The 17901-nt window shown below is 36.5% G+C and overlaps 1 protein-coding gene across 4 annotated transcripts; it reads left to right on the top strand.

Moving 5' to 3' along the window:
- The first annotated feature begins 290 nt into the window (after positions 1-290).
- On the top strand, positions 291-17419 carry LOC307156405 (circularly permutated Ras protein 1). Of its 4 annotated transcripts, none has more exons than XM_079867730.1 (20): positions 291-445; positions 1533-1616; positions 2038-2130; positions 3708-3800; positions 3997-4083; positions 4169-4266; positions 4369-4569; positions 4660-4710; positions 4789-4878; positions 5837-5988; positions 9510-9591; positions 9933-10057; positions 10915-10999; positions 12774-12880; positions 12983-13092; positions 13258-13369; positions 14429-14569; positions 14654-14747; positions 16785-16835; positions 17012-17419. In XM_079867730.1, the coding sequence occupies exons 1-20, from the start codon at positions 430-432 to the stop codon at positions 17105-17107; spliced, it is 1968 nt and encodes a 655-aa protein (XP_079723856.1). In that variant the 5' UTR covers positions 291-429; the 3' UTR covers positions 17108-17419. The 4 variants fall into 4 exon arrangements, with proteins under 4 accessions (XP_079723856.1, XP_079723859.1, XP_079723857.1 ...); XM_079867733.1 differs by having other exon boundaries at positions 298-445; positions 1492-1616; positions 17012-17418; XM_079867731.1 differs by having other exon boundaries at positions 298-645; positions 1492-1616; positions 17012-17418.
- The last annotated feature ends 482 nt before the right edge of the window (positions 17420-17901 follow it).

The following is a 17901-nucleotide window of genomic DNA, read 5'->3' as shown; positions in this document are numbered from 1 at the left end:
AAGTAATTTTAAATGCAGTATTAATTGTGAATTTGTGAAATGAATTCATTTAACGAATAAAAAAAACAGCTGTATTTTAATCTGTGATTGCATCATTTTGAATAATCAGATGTTAAAGGTAGTTTACTCAACAAAAAAAAAAAAAAAATCTTTCATCATTTATTCACCCTCATGTCATTTCAAATCTGTATGACTCTTTCTCTTCTCTAATAAAAAAAGGTTAATAATATACACGTCAACGGAAGGAACTTGACAATCCTGTATTGAGCCTTGAGTGACAGGCTATATTTATGGTGTGACGTAAGTGTGATGTTGTTCTATGAACAGAGTGAATTATGAAAGCAGAGAATCACACAGCACTGCTGTTAATGTTTAATGACTGAATTTTCTTTATAGCCTAATGTAAGTCTGACATCCGAGCCAAAGTCCATGTTAGGTGAAGGAGGTTAGTTGGGCGTCTTCTTTCTTTCGTTTCGTTTATTTTTTTTCTAGTCTTGAACCCACAGTTTCCTGTCTTCCTGTATCTTCACGCATAGTCAAACGTGCACACACAGTAGGTATGTGAAGAGCAGGACCGTAATGTTGCTGGCTTTCTATGCAAGCTGAATGACAGTCAGACACTTCACTTTGAATTGCCGAAACCAGGTAGATACTTTTTAAACACTGTACCTAGTATAGTTTATCTGAGATTGAAGCCCTCGCGATTAGTAGATGATGAGGCTATATCTATCATGCTGTATATTACCATGGGTGTAAGTGTCAGAGTATATGACCTGTTATTTTCAATAACTCACTCTTTTGGACATTTTTGTTCATCTTATAGGGCTATAATATGAGACATGGGTTGGTTTCTGTAAACTCTTGCTAGAAACGACAAGGAAAGAACAGACAAAAGAAAGGAGACTGTGATAGATAAAAGTATCACCACATACTCGCTTTCCTTAAAGGGATAGTTCATCCAAAAATAAAAAAATTATGTCATGGACCCAATTAACTTCCATATATGGAGAGAAAAAAATTACTATGGAAGTCAATGGGCTCCATCAACTGTTTGGTTACCGACATTCTTCAAAATATATTATTTTGTGTTCATAAGAAGAAAGAAATTCATACAGTTTTAGAAGAACTTGAGGGTGAGTAAATGATGACAGAATTTTCATTTTTGGGTGAACTATCCCTTTAAATGATAAATTGTGTCATTTTCTAGATCATTTTACAAGGGAGGCAAACTGTGCCACAGTGTTTAGCACAGGTGTAACTGTCTTCAGCAACTGAGAGTGAACCATTTTAGCAGGAAATGAAAGTCTTCGAAAATAACTAGAGTCTTGCCTTTAAACTACATAGAAACACATTATCTGACATTTTCTGTGTGCACAACATGACCAAGGGAATGCTGAAGTTGTTGTTTTAAGGTGTGTTGGCGTAATGGATTCTATTTTAACTTGACTGTGAAGAATATAACTTGACGTAAGTATAATTTCTTCTTGGCAGCAATTGCAATTGGGTGGCAATTCCTTTTCTGTCACCCACAGAGATGGAGTTCGCTTGCAGTCATGTTGTGTGTAACTGGAGGTCTGAGAGTTTAACAGAAGATGAAGCTAAAATCTCAAATCAAGGTTAGTCGTATGCTGTGTATGTGATGTAAACATTTATTATTAGAGCTCAGATAATCTGAGGAGACATATATAGAGAATTACTGAAAGAAAAAATGTATCAAGGGGGAGTTGTCTTGCTCTCTCAAGCTATGTTTTTTTATGTTGCATTCAATGTCAGGTTAGGGCAGGTTGTCACATGTGCTTATGTATTTGTTGGTTTAATATTATTGCATGTTGCAATACTTTTAAATATTGATATTTTGTCAGTTGTTTTGTGCTTGATAATTGTTTTACTGAAGCAGCATTAAATAGTGTCTAATAATAGGCATGTCCAATTGTGACAACTTGCCCCATATAGGCTAGTGTATTGAGGTACTATTATATTTTATTGCACACATAGTCAGTCAGTAATCTGTCCCACATGATTGCTCATGTTTTGTAGGGTCTACGTCCACTCTTCCCTGTGGTCTGTCCAGAGCGCATTCTGTCTCAGATCATCCTTACGACAACCGTGTAACCTTCATTCCGAAGCCAGGTGAGTAAATGACACATTGTTTTTCACTTTAGCATTGCTTTATGAAGACTGTTCCTAATGAGTGAAGAAGAGGCTTGTATTATCTCTGTATTTGTGAGCCTTCTTGAAATGAGGAATGAGTTTTCTTTTTTTTAAAGGTAGGGTAAGCAATTTTGGAGAGGCTAGCAATAGCAAGTTAGGTTTGAAAGTATGAGATCCCACCCTCCCTTCAGAGCGTCTCCGAAGCCACGCCTCCTTCAAAACACATGAACGCGCACAGCAGAGTCTGCAAAGCGCCACGAGAGACGCCGTTAAACTACCTCATGTCTCAAAGCATGCAACATTATAATAATAATGAACTTAAACAACTTCGGTTGTTTCATTTCGGCGTTGATAGTGTTGACATAGAAATGCACAAAGCTCCGGCTAGAACGTCACGGGTTGTTATCTCTTAATTTCAGTTACCACATAAGCATAAGCTTTTTGTTTTGGTTCAGGTGGAACTGTAAAAGGCAGCTACTGTTTGTTTGTGGCCCTCTGTCTACAATTCTGCATAGAAACACACAGATGATGTGTGATGTCTGCGCGAAGGTATGGAAATGCATATGTTGACAGGCAGGGAGAACCGAATGCAATGAATGGACGAACATTTTTTGGTACTTAGACTTTTGCAGAAGATACATGTTCATGTTTTAATATTTAGACCACTAATATTAATGATTGCTATCAGGCTGTGAAGAGTTTCAACCAGTATAATAATAAAAAAAAATGATAAAAAAAAATTGCCTACCCTACCCTTAATGTTTTAATGTTACTAGTTCTGATAAAGAACAGCAGAATTTACTTATTTTTTTTCATTTAACTTTATTTGGTTTACTTTAAGTCAAGTCACCTTTATTTATATAGTGCTTTATACAATGCAGAATGTTTCAAAGCAGCTTTACAGTGTTAAACATGAAAATAATGATTCAATAATGCAAACAGAATTCGATTCTACTGTAATGCAGCTCTTAATAGACACCACTCTTTCAGTTCAAAAGAAGGTGAAAGTTATCGTGCAAAGAAATTGTTCATTGGAAAAAAAAAAACGTCACATCCTTTTTGTGGGTGTTAAAAACTGATGATAGGAACATTCTCAAGTACATGTTGATGAGTGCGTGCTAAACAAATCCCTGCTGTTATATATATATATATATATATATATATATATATATATATATATATATATATATATATATATATATATATATTCATACATACAGTAAAAACAGAACAAAATTACAAAATTAACTTAATTAATTTATTCCTGTGATCAAAGCTGAATTTTCAGCATCATTACTCCAGTCTTCAGTGTCACATGATCCTTCAGAAATCATTCTAATATGATGATTTGCTGCTCAAGAAACATTTCTGATTATTATCAATGTTGAAAACAGTCGTGCTGCTCTGTGATTAAAAAAAAAGTCTTTGATGAATTGAAAAAAAAACGTTCTGTCATTTAATGACTGAATTTGACATTTTGACAAACACCCAAACATTTGAACAGCTTTTATTTGTCTACGAAACAATATTATTTTTTATAATAAACTTTTTTTAAGCTCCATCGTTGGTTCCACCTCCTGTACCGCCCCGTAACATGCAGCAGAGAAAGAGTCTATCTAGCTCTCTTCCACCACCGTTACCACCAAGAGGTGAGAACACATTCACACTCCCTTTATTCCACAAACATGCACAGAAAATGTTCAGCTATGTATAAATAAACAGGGTCAGTGAGTTTTCCTCTCTCTCTCTCTCTCTCTCTCTCTGTCTCTCTCTCTCTCTCTCTCTCTCTCTCTCTCTCTCTCTCTCTCACTTTCTCTCTCTCTCTCTCTCTCTCTTTTCTCTCAGGTCTGGAGAATAATGAAGAGACTCAACTTAAAGCTAATGTAAACGTAGTGTCACTAAAAGTAGGAAGCCTTGTGGACATTACTAAAGGTGTGCTACTCTGCTAAACTTCTTTTTTGAAAGTATAAAAATCCAAAATGTTCAATTCAAACCAGCTCACTTTCTGTCTCCGTAGCTTCTGCTATACAGAGCAGCCAGAAACCACTGCATTGTGGGAAATGCAATTCCATCATGTCCTCTGCAAGCAGCCCAGAGACACACCAAACAACAATAGTAAGTTATACCAAGGGGTGCAAAACCCATTTGAGCATCTGATATTAATGTTGAAATAACATTTTCTTTTGTTAAAAGTGATTCCTGTGTCTTTTTTTCTAGATGTGGAGCTGTGAGTTTTGCGGGAAGGAGAACGTTTATTCGCTGGCGGCACTAAAGGCGGGACGGTTTCCCTTGCGCTCTCCTCCAGGCAGGGATATACTTTACATGGAGGACAACGAGGACGTGGAGTATGAGAATCTAGACGACATGCTCATTGTGCTGTGCGTGGACATTTCCGGAAGTATGAGTGTCACTTCTGAGGTGCCTGTCTTCTTTCATTACAGACGGCCAGGGCTTAACACCCTTTTTTTAATTATTATTATGCTTACATTAAATGTATTTTTCTCTTAGATCTCTCCAGGTAACAGCATGCGATCACCCACATACATTTCACGACTGCAGGTGAGAGATGACTTCTGAAGATTTGCTTACATAAACAGGCACAAAACATGTGAAGTTACTCCCATTTTTTGGGTCCAGGGAGTCCAAGAAGCTCTTCAGATGGTGCTGTCCACCCTGCAGAAAACCTCACCTCACCGAAGACTGGCACTGGTGACTTTTAACAATGAGGTAAAGACACTTATAAGAGGAGACATGTCACTAAAGTGCGAGTGCTTTTGAGGAGGAACTAGTCATTAGATGTGCCAGGTTTTCCAGATTAATGTCATCAAGAACTTTGAAAGGCTTTTTTAAAACTACATTTTCACAGATTATTATTCCAAGTTCTGACCTGACCTTTATTTTTTCTGTTCACTCGTTTACAAAAACCGCCACATCATTATTTGAATTTTTTGCAATATCATGTCCAATTTTACTTTTGATAGGAAACAAAGTCTCAGATTTTAAATTCTGTCCATTTTATTATGAAATGCAAAGAATAAATATCATTTTAGCACTCTTTAAAGGGATAGTTCACCCAAAAATAAAAAATTAGCCCATGGTTTACTCATCCTAGGTGTACATGACATTCTTCTTTCAGACGAATACAATCTGAGTTATATTAAAAAAAAAAAATCCTATATATATTGTATTTAGGATGAGTTTGTGACTAAACAACACACAAAAAAACTGTGTTTGTTTATTCTGCATGTTCGTCACATGGTATCTTCCTGTCTAAGTGGGCTATTCTTTGTCAGAATAAGCAGCTGTGTGGTCCAGAGTTTATGCCAGTAGACACAATTTTGGCAACACATGCTGACCAGGCTGAATGTAACACCCTGGGTAACAATCATAGACATGAGGAAGAACTACACACTCTACTTCTGAAGCCAAAACTCAACATGCCTTTAAAGCAACTGAGATTCATCCAAGATGTGATGACTGTGCACTTCCTCTTCTTGTTTTAGTTTTGACGAGCTTGTGGCTTCTGGTTGTGGGCACCAGAATTCACCATTAAGAAGCAAGAGAAACAACTAATATTAAAACTGAAAAGACATTTTTAGAAAATTAGCTGGAAAGCATAGTACCGAAATAGCTCTCATTGTGCTTTATTTACTGTCATGTGAACAGATGTGCATGTGGTTTTCAGGTAACGGTGTATGGTGACGGGACAGGGGTTCCTCTCACTCTGAGAGACTGGGCGCTGGTGGACTATGACTATCTGAAGAAGGAGGGAGAGAACTACAGCACGCCTCACTGCATTGCAGAGACTATCCAGCCTCTCACCCAGAAAATCAAAGAGTGAGTGGAACGTCCCTTACGAAAAAGAAGTTTATTCAAGTGTTCTATTAGTATACTTCTTTTAAACTAAAAATAAGAAAGTATACTTTCAGTCTACTTTTTATGTACTTCTCAGAAATATACTTCATGTACTTCTCAGAAATATACTTCAAATTGCACTTAAGTATACTTGACTTATACTGACAGAAACGTCTAAGTATATTTGGCCTATACTTGTTGATCGAGATATACTTGAAAGTATAATTAAGTATTCTAAGTATTCTTGGCTTGTACTTGTGTTTAATATTTTGATTGAGTAGCTTATTAAATACTTTTTTTAAAACATAATATTACATACCGTCTTATAAACTAACATGTTCAGCTTTATATAGTAACAAACTTTCGGGTGGAATAGCTTATAGAGTAAATAAAATAAACATGGAAAATAAGTTTATTCAAGTGTTCTATTAGTATACTTCTTTTTAACTAAAAAGAAGAAAGCATACTTTCAGTCTACATTTTATATACTTCTCAAAAATATACTTAATTACACTTAAGTGTACTTGACTTATACTGAGAGAAAAGTCCAAGTATATTTGGCCTATACTTGTACTTAATCTTTTGATCGAGATATACTTAAAAATTTTATTATTCAAAGTATACTTGGCTTGTAGTTGTGTTAACTCTTTTGATCGAGTAGCCTATTAAATATACTTTTTTTTACATTGTTTTTCATATACAGTCTTATGAAACTTTGTTTGAAAATATTGATTAAAATGTTGATATAAAACAGATATGTTTCTAATTCTGCATATCTGAATTTTTGTGTAGGCTAGTTCACTGGTAGTGTACATATTTACTTTAAACTTTTCCCCACCATTGACTGAATTTTCCAGCTATCCATGTTTTCACTGGTATATGTTAGGGGGCGCTATGACACATCTTCTAGTACAGAATCTCTGGATCAAAACACAGGAGAAGAAGAAGCTGAACCATGTGATAGAAGATTGCTCACTCAAATGTAAAATAATGTGATCATCAAACATTAAACAGCTTGTAAATCAAAACTGCTTAATGTTTCCAAATGAAATTAAGCGTATAGGCCTAACCCATGAAGAGAAAACGACTGAAGCTTTGGGGGTGTTGGACTCGATCTACTCCACCTGTGTTTTGATCACCATTCTGGATCTGATCAAGGCGTAGTCTTTGACAAAAATGTGATTTTCTCAACTATTTTCTCAACATTTTAACAAAATGTTGCCTTTCTTTATGAAACTTACTGACATTCGAGTGTTGATAAAAAAGGATGCATGAAGCTAATAAAATGTTTTTAAAATTAAAGTAGAGTTAAAGGTATTTTTCAAGTATAAAAAATAACATTTGAACATAGTAGTATACTGTAGGCCTACTGCAACTGCAAAAAATTGTATAGAAATAGTAAACTATAAGTATAATGTTAAGTTCACTTAAAGAAAACTTGTAGAATAAAACTACTAAACTAGTAGTATAAAACTACTAAACTAGTAGTTTACTGAGAGTATACTTCAAAGTTGCTACAAGTATTAAAATAGTAAACTACTAGTATACCCATAAGTTCACTTGCAGTACAAATGAGAAACATAATTATGAACTAGTTGTGCACTTAAAGTTTACTACTGTTACACTTATAGTACACTTAAACATATACTTTTATATACTTCAAGTGGGTCAATTTAGTCCCAAGCGGTATTAAAATAGTACACTTACAAGTTTACTACTAGTACATATTGACATTAGTATACTTACTACATAAAGTATAATTAAAAATATACTTGAACATTACTCAAGTATACTTCATAAAATGAACTTGAAGTATACTTTTTTTTCGTAAGGGCTTCTCCGGCATGTTATTGTTTGTATGTCTGTCAAAGGTCACGCCACCTTGTCTGCAGAAGGAGCCTCTGTGTATCTGTATGTGTTTGGGCGGTTGTTTAATATGTTTGTCACAGAGTTTCTTTCAGTATTTCTGCTGGTCTATCTGATTTTGTGTTTTGTGCTTGTCAGATCATTCTGTCAGATATGATTTTACACCCACGGAATTGTACAAAGTTCCACAGTTTTATGAAATAACTATAAAAATGTTTTAAATGTTAGGGATCATTTTTAATGCACAACGTGAAAGTAAAAAACCACTCGACACAAAGCTTTAAGTAAATTTGAGCTTGCCCTGTAAATTCAACACATCCTCATTTATACATTTTATTTCATTTTCAACCATAAAACTGTTTGCAATGTGTATTATCTTCTTATTTAATCGTTCGACTTGTCTGATAGTTTTTATTAACTGCTGTGCACGATGAATCGGTTCGTCTCCTTCTTTATCTCTTTCTTCTCCGTCTTGCAAGCTCTTTTTGCGTGGTCCCTCTGGAGGTGTTCAACTATAAGATCGTCCATAGAAATCTCAACTTTGCCTGTGACATTAACATTTCTTTTTTCTGTTTCATCTTCATCCGTTACAATCAATGCATTCAACCAGTCTTTAATGTATTCAATTTCTGGGGAGTTTTCAGAAGAAGGTTTTTCAGAAAAATTCATAATCAATTGTTCTCCAATATTTATTACAGAACGCAACTCCCGAAAATCCTGTAGAATTCAACCAATAAGATGACGACTTCTAAACTCCTGAAGTGTTTCTCATTTTGTGTCCCTTATGCCAGAGATGGTCTTACTATTGGGAGATATAAGGGTCCGTGACTCTAACATTGGAGAAACCGAAAAGGCCAACCGATAACATTACAGCCTTCATGTCATTTAATTTCGTTTTGCGACAGTCAACTGTTTGTGGATACCATAGAAATGAATGAGAAGTGTTGTAAACTGAATCATGCCTGTCGTGCAATTGTCAATGATTTCTCTTATAAAACAGCATTTTTTTCGGATCCAAAACTACTTTTTAAGAGCAAACATGTTGAAGATTAGCCGATGGGCTGTCGATTTATTGAATGATAAGCCATTTTCAAATCAAACCTAAATAGCAATATTTAACACAAAAAAAACATTTTTTTTTAATGATAAGCCGTTTTCCCCCAAAAGCGGTTTATTCAGTGTAGTGAAGCAACATCTCCATTGACATCCATTAAAAAACGGCCTCTGGTCTCCTTCCCTGCGTATCACATTCAAACTGTAAAATCAATACTGGTAAAAGACATCACAGACATTCATTCTTTTAGCTTTTTCACCTTTGTTAAAAAACTGAAAACAAACAGTGGCTAATATAGTTTTCAACTGATTCATGAATAAGACCAGGAAATTACCACTCCACTTCACATTGTCCAGTGAGATTTGAGATTTGTGCCATATCATGATTGGTACAAACAGGCATTGGTGAATTATGTAGTATATTTTTAAATATGTAATATGTGGATTTTTAATTAAATCGAGAGACCCATATATGGTTTGCGGTCGCTTTTATAAACAGACTGTCTGGTCAGTTATGAATATGAAATAACTGTCTAATAGTTGTCAGCGTTTGATTCATTTAGCTTTCTTCTTCTTCTCCCCAGACTCAGAGAACATGGAGCCACAGCACTGGGACCTGCTGCCCTCATCTCTGTTGCAATGGCATCCCAGTTCACAGGATCAAAGGTCTGTATTCATAATTGCATGCTATGACAACCTGCTTTGTTATGATAAATATGTAATGCTAAAACTACTATTCATTGAGTTTGCGCCGAAAGATCATCACCGTTAACCACCCTCACCGCTTGCACTTCAATCTGTATTGAACCGGATGTAACAAGCAGACCACGGTCCGCCATTTAAATACCACTGATAAATAGTGTACTTTACTCTACTTTACTCGAGAAGTCAATTCAAATTCAATCGTCCCTACTAGGACCGTACGTGCTTTTGTACACAGCATAAAACAACACTGCTCTTCTCTTGTAGTTTCACATATGTTTTATAAGGTGCTATTTCTTTTTCAGGTTATAATTTGCACGGACGGGCAGGCCAACATAGGACTAGGCCACTTAGAACAAGAGTCTTCCCGTTGCTCCGACCCCTCACCTTATTTCTACAACCAGTTAGCCCATTATGCTGCTGAAAAGGGGTGAGCGACTCCAAAGCACAAATCTCTTTCTGAAGATCATGTTAGTTTTTACATATAATGACTGTAGACGAAAATACACAATGAAAGAACTAACATCATGTCAAGTGTTATGATGGCTATTAAAGGAGAACTCCGGTCAATTTTAACATTGAGCTCATTTTAATTCAATTTGGAGTGCTGTCAATACAGAGAACAACGACAAAAATCGGTGTTGCCTACACCGTGTTACCCTCTTTTTAAAATTTGCACCCTGTTGACTTCAATGGGGCAAGTTTTAAACCTGCTTTTAGCCTCTTAACATCCTTGATGTGTCATTACAAGTGCACAGGTCATGTGAGTGATTCCTTCAGAGTGAACACGGGTGAATCTGACTGCAGTAGATGTGAAAGATATGAATAAAAATGATGTTATTTCAGCCAGCGCACATACCTGTATTTTCTTCCTGTTTTCGGTCGAAGTCCGTAGTAATCGATTGTCGAGTTCACACGCATAGGTTTAGTTACCTATGATCACGCGCATGAACTCGACAATCGATTACTACGGACTTCGACCGAAAACAGGATGTAAATACAGGTATGTGCGCTGGCTGAAATAACATCATTTTTATTCATATCTTTCACATCTACTGCAGTCAGATTCACCCGTGTTCACTCTGAAGGAATTGAACAATCTGAACCCATTGAAGCCAACAGGGTGCAAATTTAAAAAAGAGGATAACACGGTGTAGGCAACACCGATTTTTGTCATTGTTCTCTGTACTGACAGCACTCCAAGTTTACAAAAAAATGAGCTCAATGTTAAAATTGACCGGAGTTCTCCTTTAAGTCATGCATGTCTGTTGTTGTGGGTATTTATAGTGTGATAGTGTCCGTGATGACCTTTGAAGGAGAGGACTGTCGCTTGGCAGAGGTTGGGAGGCTGGCTGACCACACAGGAGGCAGAGTGAGTTACTGATGCTGCTCATCTGCAGTCCACCTTCATTCTGTTGAGCAGTCTGGGTCATGTTGCAGATATCAGATTAGATGCTAAAGAAAGAAGACTGATTTGGAGTAACATAGTTTACACCTGGTATTAAGATCAGATCACAAGTGGACGACATTAAATATAGGTGTAAACGGGGTCTACATAGTTTTGAGTTTTTCCACTTTCGACCACTTCCAGAAGTAGTCGAAAACATATTACACCGGATTGCTTTCATAGTGTAAACGCTCATGTGGTCGAATGTGTTCGAACAGCCACAAAAGACCGTCTTCTCTCCGCCTACTGGCCTAGTGCGTAAACATTATAGGATGTGCTGGCCAGACGGGATTTAAACTTTGTCGGCTGGAGACCCAAGTTTGATCTGAAGAAGAAAAACGTACCAAGCACAATATTCTCTCATCATTCCTGATTTCTAACACTCACTCGCTGCGTTCGGCGTGAAACAAAAAGCTGATGCTCTCCGTGTGTTTTTCCGTCGCCTCCAGTCGCGTAAATATTTAATATGTAAAAAAGTGAGCTTATTTTGTCCACTGGAATGAAAGATCTGAAAAAGCCCAAACATTTACCCACCCATAGACCCTCCTCTTGAAGAAATCAGGACAGAAGTGGTTGAAAGTGGACAAAAGAGAAGGGAATGTGTCTCTCATCCAATTGTGATCCGAACGACCAAAACACATCTTAATACCAGGTGTAAACAGGACCTTAGAGGTACACAAGGATTCCAGCAACAATTCATTTCCCCTCAGGGAAAGTCTTTCACAAATTTTGTTACATTTCACATACTTGTTGCTCATTGTAAACTATGCGAGAAATACTCATTTTGTCTGTTTGACCCCTTCGCTCAAAATCTTCTGCTAACAGCACTAAACCTGTTACTACCTGAACCTTGTCTATAAAACCCCTCTGTAAAGGCTTCACCTGTTTTTAAAGCCTTTTTCAGAGAAACTGATACTTATCACCAGACGCCCACACGCGCAAAGGAGAACGATTTTGGGCTCAGTATTTCCCCTTCAGCTCTATTTAAATGTGAAAATGAGTTTTGTGCTAATAGGAAACTGGTGCATACATTTGCAAAATTGAAGTCACCTTAGTGACATCCATCTCTATACTGTGCACTACTTAAAGGTCACAACCATTTAATATTAGTTTGTGCTTAGTTTGAATAATAAACATACGTATGTTCAAAAGTTTGTGATCAGTCATTTTTTTTCAGCAAGGATGCAGTAAATTGATCAAAAGTGAAAGTGAAGAACTTTCTATTCATCAATGAATGTATTCATTGAATGTATAAGTTTCTCAAAATTTCTTCAAATTAAGCAGCACGACTATTTTCAACATAATACGTATTATGATAATCAGAAATGATTCTTGGGCACATCAAATCATCTTATTAGAATAATTTCTGAAGGATCATGTGACGTTGAAGACTGAAGTAATGCTGCTGAAAATTCAGCTTTGATATCACAGGAATCAATTAAATTTTACAATATATTCATATAGAAAACCGTTATTTTAAATTGCAATAATATTTCACAATTTTACTGATTGTACTGTGTTTTTGATCAAATAAACGCAGCATTGGTGAGCAGAAGAGACTTGTATTAAAAACTTTTTTTTTTTAAATCACACCTCAAAGTTTTGTGTCTCTTTGAAAGAATATCTGCAATGTGACATACCAAGCAATTAAAGATCAGTCAGAAAAATGACATTATGTTTATTTTTACCCACTTCCCAGATTAATATTGTAAATATTGGTACAGTCGCCACAGAGATTCAGAGCGCTATAGCTGACAATGTCCTAGCAACTAGCGTCATGGCAACACTGCTGGCACCGGATGGCATGTAAGTATCCGGTAGTAATCTTCACACACTCACAAACACATGCAAACACACACACACATACATTGTACCTCTGTCTCTATTTTTCTCCTTTGATTGATGCAGGTACTTCCCCTATGAGGAGGATAATCATCGGTTAGTAAGAGAGATCGGCAACGTGACAGACGGTGTTGAGATCACCTTCCAGTTTGCGGTCAGACCGGAAAAAGTTGAAAGTAAGAACAAAATATGCAGTGCAATCAAAAGAAAACTTTTAAGAAAAGCTTCTTTCTTTTTTTTTACTTTTGTACTCAACCACATGTCGTTCCAGATCTGTTTACTGGTATTTTTTCAGTGAAACACAAAAGTAAATAAATTGTGAACTATCTCTTGTCTTTTAGTTTTCCAGCAACGGGACCGGGTCCCTTTTCAGCTGCAGCTGAGCTTCAAGACTCGGGAATTGCAGAAAGTGATGAGAGTCATCACTCAACAGAAACGGGTCACCACCAGCAGGTAAAGCACTCAAAATAATGCACAATAACAGCAAACACACTCCAGATCCACAGCTCATGACACACTCACTTTATAGTCTTGACATAAACTACATGGGGATTTTTAATCAGTTGTTTCGCATGCAAAATATCTGCATTGGACATAGAAAGACAGTTGAAAGAAGTCTCTTCTGCTCGCCAAGGTTGCGTTTATTGGTTGAAAAATACAATAAAAACAGTAATATTGTGAAATATTGTTACAATTTAAAATAACTGTTCTGTTATAATAATATTTTAAAAATATGTTTTTTTTTAATATAATGTTGAAGACAGTTTTTGCTGCTTAATATTTTTGTGGAAACGATGATACATTACCATTCAAAGATTTCGGGGTAAGTACGATTTTAAATTCAGTAAAGACATTTATAGTTTTACAAAAGATTTCTATTTCAAAATTATATTCATCAGAGAATCCTGAAAACCAAAAAAAATGAATCCACAAAAACTTTTCAACGTTGATAATAATAAGAAACATAATTAATAATTTAGCACCAATAATAATTGATAATAACTGAGCAGCAAATCAGCATATTAGAATGATTTCTGAAAAATATTTGAATGGTTTCAGTGGAAACAACTTAAAATACTCCATTATTAATGGTCACACAGATAAAAGTAAGATGGCTATTTTTATTTGTGTACACACACAATAAAAGTAAAACATTGTGCTTTTGTAAAATAAAAAACAAACAAACTGGATGTTGCTTTCTGCCGTCCCGGTTTCCTTTCCGTGAAGTTTGTGGCTATTTTAAGGAAGATTCAATTTTAGATTATATTAAAATAGAAATCTATAAAATAAAATAAAAGTTTAAGTTGTAATAATATTTCACAATATTATTACTGTATTTTTATCAGATAAATGCCGCCTTGGTGAGCAGAAGAGACTTCTTTTATAAACATGAACATCTTATTATAAACAAAACTAAGTCTCATTATTCCAAACTTTTGAGTATATAGTAGTGTATATAAATATATCTCAACCTCCCTTTCTCCACCTCTGTCTCTTTTTCTGTGTGTGTAGTTGGGTTTGGGCGGGCAGTTTAAATATGTCAGTGTTGGGCGTTCACTGCGCCCAGCTGTGTGCCAGGCTGACGATGGAGGGCCGAGTCCAGGAAGCACAGAGACAACTCCGAGCTCAGCAGGACCTTCTCAAAGACATCAGGTACAGCAAACCTCTCCAGATCGCTCTCTGGTGCATCATACGTGTGGGAAATGACATGTGTGTCTTTCTCTGTTCATCTCACAGTCAACAGAAGCCAAGCCCTAAAGAAGAGAGCATCTATGGGAACTGGATCAGTACCATGAGTATGATCTGTGAAGACATCAACACTGTCAAACAGGTCTGAATACACCCTCAATCAGTAATTAGTTCATTATTTTGGGTGTCCCTTGGCTTTGGGGTCACGGTTCGATACGAGTTCGGTACAACAGGAAAAGGCAACAAGTCCCCAATGCTAGGTTTCTTTTCATTTATTTTGAACAGACAGTTGTGCAAATTACAGCTTGTTCCAACTAGCGGCGTTTAGTCCCTGAGGTAGTTGGTCCAGTACAGCCTCCTGTAGTGAAGTTAACAGAAAGCACTCTTGCATAGCTCATTTTGTTTTTGTAGGGCTGATTAAAAAAATGTATTTGGTCACAATCAGCTACAAAACTGAAAAGCATCACTTGTGTTATAAAGGTACAGAATAAATAGAATAATGAAAAATAAGACTTGTGCAGAGATTTAGTTTCTGCCTAGCTCCGGTGATTGCCACATCTGGATGATGTTGTTTGAGTAACGTGTTGTGCGTGGCCTACGCTGTCATTTTCATGCATATTTCATCACTGGACTGTAGTAGTGACCCAAATCAGCACAATGCCAAATGATTTTGTCTCATTATAACAGTGGAAATAACTTAAAATACTCCATTATTAATGGTCACACAGATAAGAGTAAGATGGCTATTTTTATTTGTGTACACTCACAATAAAAGCAAAACATTTGGCTTTTGTAAAATAAAAAACAAACAAACAGGATGTTGCTTTCTGCCGTCCCGGTTTCCTTTCCGTGAAGTTTGTGGAGCACGTCACAAAAATGAATCGAAACTCAGGGTATAGGCTACTAGCAAGCTCTTGCGTGACATCTGAACTCTAGTTTTGGGTTAGTCCAGAGCCCGTCTACGCAGAGCCTGCCCACTCCCTATTAAGTCCTATTGTACCGAATTTTGGTTGTAGTTCCACCAGAGTTCCACTGGGGGCGATCGCCCAGGAGTGCAAAATGAATGGGAGTCTATGGAGCTAGACGGCTAAATTTGTCTCTTTCACCCGATTGCCATTGAGAAATCTCAGATTTGATTGTGGGTTTTGCAAGTTCAACATGGGTTATAGGTCGAAAGTTGAATGAACGAGTACTTATGTCCTTTCGATTTCTTACAGGTTGAGTTGTTGTTGCCCATAACACGCTAGCATTCTGCTAATGAACGCTGATTGGTCAGTGAAGGACTGATTACGACCAGAGATACCGCTTGATGGCATCGTGGCATCCGAAGCAGCACCAGAAACAAATAAAACAAAAACTCTCCTAGCACGTGTATTTACAGGTGTCAGCTGTGTTGTCGATGGCTCGAGAGAAAAGAAAGTACAGAGTACGAAAGTGACTGAAGGATTGCCGTAAAGCAGTATCTCTGGTCGTACGATGTGTATGACGTCATTGACATTTTAAAAGACTTTTTAAAGCAAATAAGTGACTCTAAAAAAGCTAACACCCAGCAATGTGTAATTTCTTTGCATCTCCTTTCGCATACAACATTCAAATTACTAGACAAAAAATTATATCCTGAGAAAAGTGGATTTTGATGTCTATAGCGCCATAGACCGCCATTCATTCTGCACTCGGCCTGTGAGCGCCCTCATATGGAATCAGAGTGGAACTGCATCCAGTTCAGAAGCCGGAAGTTTACTGAGAGTGGAACTTCTCTCCTTATTAGATATTCTCTGGTTGTCCCGTAGATCATCTCTTCTTCTTCCGCTCTTTTTCCTGTTATGGCGGTTAGCAAACAGCGTTGCATTGCCACACACGCCCCCTTCTGGACTGGAGTGTGGATCGCCTGTGACTGACTGTATTCATCCTCTGACTATAACGAATACATGTACCGTTACACCCCTCATTGTCATTATCTAGCATTGTCATTGTTTACTGAAAGTCAGGGCACACACTCATGTAGACACACTCTCACATGCTTCTAGATATGTGTCAGTGATTGTACTGTCTGAACGTTATGTTCTGAAATTAGCTCAGTCACAAAAGGGCCCTCACAACTTCAGCATTATAAGTGAATCATTGTGACTAAATGATACAAAGTCCTTGTGTTAAAACATGACACTTTTACTCTAAACAGAACAAAACAGAAACCGGCCCTCAACCAGCACCTCGAACATCTTCCACTGCAGTGAGTAAAGATCTCTCACGCTTTTTATATTCAAAATATGATTTAAAGCTGGATGCAAGTGGAAACTGTTATACATAAAATGAACAAGAAGACATGCTTCGATAACATCACTCATATGGTTACATGTGTATACGCATGCACAAACGGTCACTCAGAAGAATTGTTTTCTCCTCCAGAGCATCTCAGACGCGGCGGCCAATGTGGTCTACCAAATGAAGAGAGCGAAGAGCGTGAGTGGAAAGGCCAAGAGAGTTGCCTTGCTGGAGAACTGAGCTCAGATGTCACCAAGACTCATGATCTAGTGATATAGGCTGCTGTATCAGTCACAAACTATGGACAATATTGCTTGGAAAATACGCGATGTATATTAAATACAAACTATGTGCTAACAAGTCAAACTTCTTTCTATGCCATCGCTGCTGTTTGGCAACACCTGCCAGTATTTATCTTTGGCTGGTCTGTGGATTTCAGACATGTTTGTGTTAGCAGCTATAGCGCAAATATGTCACATTACCAACTAAAATACTAGGGACTGTACTAATAAATATAATGCAATGAAATAAAACATTTTATATAAATCACAGACTGATTCCTCTTATTCTTCCTTCTTACAGCCAATGTTATTTTAGTATCATTGAGATACTAATATAGTTTTTTTTTTTTTAAATGTTTTGAATCTGTATTTATTTTTATATTTTCAATTTTAGTTAAAGTTTTAGTAATTTTGTCGTTTTCAATAGTTTTTTTTAATATGTCTATATAGTTCATTTTTATTTTAGTTTTAGTTTCAGATATTTTAGGACATCAAGTTACGTCAAGAGATGTTGCCTTGGCAAATAGCTGTTTTTTGTTGTTGTTGTTGTTTTGTTTGTTTTGTTTTTAAAGTATTTTTTTAGTATTTTTTAGTTTATTATTATGAACATGACGTGGGGACATTTTTTTTATATTTACTAATACATCAGCTTGTTTTACTAAATTATGGCCATGTTGAAATAATTCATTTTTTTGTTTTACTTAATTTAAAACGAGGGAACCAATTAGTTCAACGTGACCACGATTTAACCAA

Source organism: Squalius cephalus (genome assembly GCF_949319135.1).
Source record: "Squalius cephalus genome assembly, chromosome: 3".
In the NCBI taxonomy this organism is placed as follows: domain Eukaryota; kingdom Metazoa; phylum Chordata; class Actinopteri; order Cypriniformes; family Leuciscidae; genus Squalius; species Squalius cephalus.
Note: the sequence above shows the minus strand (reverse complement) of the source record. Positions and strands in the feature narration are given on the sequence as shown.